The sequence below is a fragment of the Cyprinodon variegatus genome, unplaced genomic scaffold (assembly GCF_000732505.1).
Source record: "Cyprinodon variegatus isolate N-32 unplaced genomic scaffold, C_variegatus-1.0 Scaffold176, whole genome shotgun sequence".
Classification (NCBI taxonomy): Eukaryota; Metazoa; Chordata; class Actinopteri; order Cyprinodontiformes; family Cyprinodontidae; genus Cyprinodon; species Cyprinodon variegatus.
In genome coordinates this window covers 317,306-322,167 of record NW_015150629.1, presented here as the reverse complement: position 1 = coordinate 322,167, position 4,862 = coordinate 317,306, and the positions used below count along the sequence as shown (strand labels likewise).

Genomic DNA, 4,862 nt, shown 5'->3' with positions numbered 1-4,862 from the left:
ACAATTTTGAACGTAACACTTTTTTTAGTTATCACTCTCCAAAAAATCAGCAGAAGTCACATTTAAATGCAAAATTCCTATTTTAAAAAAGCAGTATACCAGAGCATGAACTTCATTAAACATTTTATTGCTATGTAAAAATAAAACATAAATAATCCCGGTACATCCAATGAAAACATTCTTCTTAAAAAAAAAAAAAAAAAAAAGCTAAATAAATTTTGCAAAATAAAGAAAAAAAGTTAACATCATGGGGAAAAAAATAGGGACACTGAATGTTTTTTTAGTTTTAGCACAGCATTGCTGCTACATTACAGACAGGTTGAAATAGTTAAAAATATGTATACTGCACTGTTTTGTACAGACTATTGTTTTCTTAACTCATGTTGACGTTAGAATCCTATTTAAACGTATCTATCTATCAAAATAAAAGCATAGCTATGAGATGCTGCACTGGGCAAAGTCATTAGCTTAAAATAAAATCCAACATACTGTCCTAACAATCCATAAAATATCTGGTGTATATCTACAGTGCATTGTTGACCATGGCAGCAGCTTCTTCCAGGATAAATCCCTGCTGTTATAATGCAGTAAGTGGGAGCTGATGAGCCGACTCACTCAGCAGGCTGAGCAATCTTGTGATGCACATCCTTATCCTCCTTAAAACATCAGCAAATGTGAAAGTGAAGTGTCCTCCCCATGACAGCACAATAATTAATGACAAAAACTTTTCATATTCCAAACGCAGCTCTTCTATGGTTTTAAAGAGACTAAAGTCTAAGCATGCATTCTCTACAAGTGTGAAGTTGCTTTCGTTTTCTGTGACAAATTGCAAAGTGCATATCAGAGCTAGTTGGTGCTCTTGGAGAGGTTTGGCTCTTCAAGCTGTGACTTTAAAGCCAGCTTGTGTTCCAGGAGGCAAACAAGGCTTGGCTCACTACACTCACATTCAGAACGCTTAAATTGGGCTGCACTTAATAGAGACACAAATAGAAACAAAACATGTTAGCATTCAAAACACTTAAAAGTTATCTGTGCATCACCTCGTACCCACATTTCTTAAATTGAGTTGCATGATAAAGAAAATATAGTGACTTTACTTAAACCATTAGATGTAAGTTCTTAAATAAATTATAACCTAAACACAAAAATAACAGTACTAATTAGGGATAGCTAAGCTTTTTACTCCCATATTCAAATGAAGCAAAGCTTTGTTAATGTTATTCCCAGGCTGCAATCTGCAGCAGCGCTCACTGCAATTGTGAAATAACTTAAAATTAAATAGTTACATAAATAAATAAACAAAACTTGCATTGTTTTGTCGTTAATTCCTTCTTTTACAGTACCATGACTTGAAACTGTACAGTGAAATATAATACAGCAGTTACAATGAAGACAGAGAAGTGAAGCCACTCTCTGGTATTACTGGTGTTGAAAGGAGGGATGGAGGGAATGGTTAGCTGGTTTCAACAAGACAGACTACATAAAACGCTCTACAGTAATCCCAGTCGTTCAGCCTTTCTATATTCCTTTTCCACAAGGCGATTTGGATGAGTTGAGGCCCCACCCAGTGTCCAAAGCTGCCTTGATTTCACATCTATACCGGGGTTACTAAGATCTGAGTTTGGCTTGGGTGGGAGTCATCAAAGAAGTGTGAGGTGAGGAGGAAGTTGAGGTTAAAAGGCGAGGTTTCTGCAGCCAGGCTTGCCATGATGACCTCAGAAGTGGTCCATTCTGGCGGTGAAAAGGCTGCGGGAGCGTGGCATGGCCGAGGAGACGCGGCCAAAGCTGGACGAAGGCCACTTCATGATGAACTGGGAGGTCACTGGCAGCAGGTACCTGGACAGACGGACACGAACGAGGGATGGAGGGATTAGGGGGGAAAGGATGAACATAATGAGAGGATTAGTCCTGCAAAGGTCACAATTTAGAGGTCGGGGCGCTTTGGTAGGCATAGAGAAGGCATATTGCCCACTTCACATATTGATTCAACCATTTATAGCCATCTTCATTTGCTCAGGTTGATTTTAATAATGGTTGGGTGATGTCAGGATATAATGACGTCCCTCAACTTTGAAAAAGAGAAATGGAAAATCTGGAACTTAAAGACTGAAGTCTATATTATTAAAGGCATTTCTTGAAGAAAAACTAGGAAAATATACCATTGCCAAGGTATTAGGGTTATTTGGTTTGTCTTCAAAAATACCCAGTGGAGATGAATTACATTTTCATTTACAGTGCAGTGAAACTGTATATGTAAATAAAGAGATCATATCTCTCCTATCATTGCTTCTCTTCATTGGCTTCCTGTTAAATCCATTAAATGGCCAAGCTCCATCGAGAGCAGGTAATTTCAGATGATGATAATATATTATGATGAAATAATGTAAAAATTTGGGCCAATATTGACTGATAGCTCCTGTTTGGCTGTGACACCATCCTGGAGAGAAATATCAGCTGTGCTGCTGCCATCAACACCCTTGTTTATAGATGTTGGAGATGGGCCTGTTTTTCAGTGTAGTCCTGTTTTTCTGACTGGCTGGATGCGCTCTCTTCATCCTCTGACACGGTATCTGGCTCAGAGCTTGTCTGCATGCTGTGTGTTTCCTGGACAGGGCCACCTTTTACAGTTGCCTTTTGTATCTCTGCTTCTGTCTCCTTGAAACCCAGTTGGCATCAGCAGATGGCCGCTCACACTGAGCCTGATTCTGCTGGAGATTTCTTCCTGTTAAAAGGGAGTTTTTCCTCTCCACTGTCCCTGCAAGCATGCTTAGTGTGAGGGATTGTATTCGAGTCAATGAGTCGATGCAATCAACTGGTTTTCCTTAGATAGAAAACTTTGAATCAATTTGACTGTATGATCTGGTGAACTGTAAAATGCTTTGAGATGTCATGTTGTAAATTGCCGTTTTATAAATAAACTGAATTGAAATAAATTCCTTATCAAGGAAAATGAATATATCTGAACCAAATCAACCCTATACAAAAAAGCTATGTGTCTGGTAATAATATAACTGGTTGCAAAAAAAGCAATCAAGCATTTACAAAGACTAAAAGGCATTTCTCTTAAATTCTTTTAGTTGGATTATGGCAAAACATTTTTTTTACAGAGATACTCTTACAGATTTTTTTTCTAATAAAGGGACTGTCTGAAAGTTCAAGATCTTACTACAGAATTTGATTTAATTCATGTTACCTCTGACCCAAGTGTGCTTGGATAAGTGTTTTGAGGGTCATACAGATAGAGCACTGGTGTGTTTTTTATTTTTTTTTTTGTTAAGCAGTGGTTTTAGAGTTCAAGCTCTTAAATTGATGCAGTTTTTTCTCAGTGTTATTTTCATTGTTCAAACATAAACACTGATTTTAACTGAGGTGTCTGGTTTGTTTGTGTCTTACTGGGAAAATCCTTGATGCACTTATGGATTAGTTCTTTCAGCAGGCCAGAAATTTCCTGGATAATTTCACTGCTGCTCCATTATCTCACCATTTATTAACAAAAGCTCTTCCTATGTTCAAAGCAAAGCCTTAGAAATCCTCTTGTAACCTTTTCCAGACTGATAAATGTCAAAGGCTTTGTTTCTCATCTGTGCTTGAATTTCTTTAGATGCTTTGCTTTTGGATTTGGTTAATATCAGCTTATTTCATTTAGAAAAAATGTAATCATCACTTGCCCATTTAGTATTGATATAGGTTATCTGATATAAGAAAAAAATGCTGCTGAAACATGAAACATATGGAAGAAATCTTTAAGGAACAAATTATATTTTACAGTTGTGTACTGCAAGGTTTTGCTGTTGGTGTTGAATAATGTTCAGTATCTTAAATAAATAAAAAAATCCTACATATAGACTATGTCATGGTAAGAGAGCACACTTCTGCAGTTAGATCAAAACAGCTGTTTTGATTATGCATGTAGGAGTATTAAACTGAGATCCTATGCTGTCTTTCAGTGCAGTCTATTTTCTATTTTTTTCCATAATTTGACCCTTAAAGTTTCTAGTATCAAGAGCAGAAAAATCCTCACCTATCGTTCCGAGGCACAGACGTCAGTACCTTTCTAAGACTTTTCTATGACACCTTCCACCGAGACAGAGCAGTGAGGCAGCTCCTGCTAACAGCGTTCCAGTACCTGAGAATGAGACCAGTGTCAGGTTGAGATAGAGCCAAGGAGTTCTGGGGGCGGGGAGGAGGGGGCGCAGGTTATGGAACCTTCTACCATCTGACTTTGTTACTTTAAATGAGTCTCCTGCGGCAGTCAGATCAATGTCAAATAAGGTGATCAGATCCTGAGCAGGGTTAACTGAAGCTTAGGCAAATATTGCCGTAACTTGCTTAAAACATTTGAGATGGGAAGTTTTAAAATTCTTTCCCTCCGTTCAGTATTAGCAGTGATTTAAATTTACGAGCCTCTCCAGAAGACTTATATCAATAAATTATACATTCAGTGACCCTATTTTTTACATCTTCAGAGAGGATCTTTATTTAATAAAAAATACATTTAATGCTCATTTAGTTAAACAAGTACAATGGTCACAAGAAGAGTTCCCTGTGGAAGTGTTTAAGAAGTGACCATCTAATCAAAAGGAACCCACTGGGGCTGAGGATTAAAGCAGAGGAATAATATCTTCTTTAAAGCATGTGTAGCGATAGCACATTTTTCTCTGACAGCTCTCGGTTCTTGTGAAATAGCTCTTGGACAAATTAACTGAGCAGCTTCTCCCAAAGTCGACTGGATAGAAAAAGAATAAGACGAAGAAGAGGAGGGGGGGGAAAAAAAGAAAAATGTCGCTGAGGGCATTCATTTCAACACAGCCTCAAACCCAAGAGAGTTAGAAGAGGATTCATATTAAATTGATTTAGTCCAA

At 37.7% G+C, this 4,862-nt stretch overlaps 1 protein-coding gene across 3 annotated transcripts in view; it reads right to left on the bottom strand.

The window, feature by feature from the left end:
• Positions 1–212: 212 nt before the first annotated feature.
• ttll7 (tubulin tyrosine ligase like 7) overlaps positions 213–4,862 on the bottom strand; it is a 105,403-nt gene continuing 100,753 nt past the window's right edge. For 2 of the 3 annotated variants that reach the window (XM_015378683.1, XM_015378685.1), the window contains 2 exons: positions 4,022–4,126; positions 213–1,836 (listed from right to left, as the gene is read on the bottom strand). In XM_015378683.1, the coding sequence (XP_015234169.1) occupies positions 4,044–4,126 (83 nt within the window). In that variant the 3' untranslated portion in view covers positions 213–1,836; positions 4,022–4,043. The remainder of the gene's footprint in view (positions 1,837–4,021; positions 4,127–4,862) is intronic. The other variant, XM_015378684.1, reaches the window with a different exon arrangement.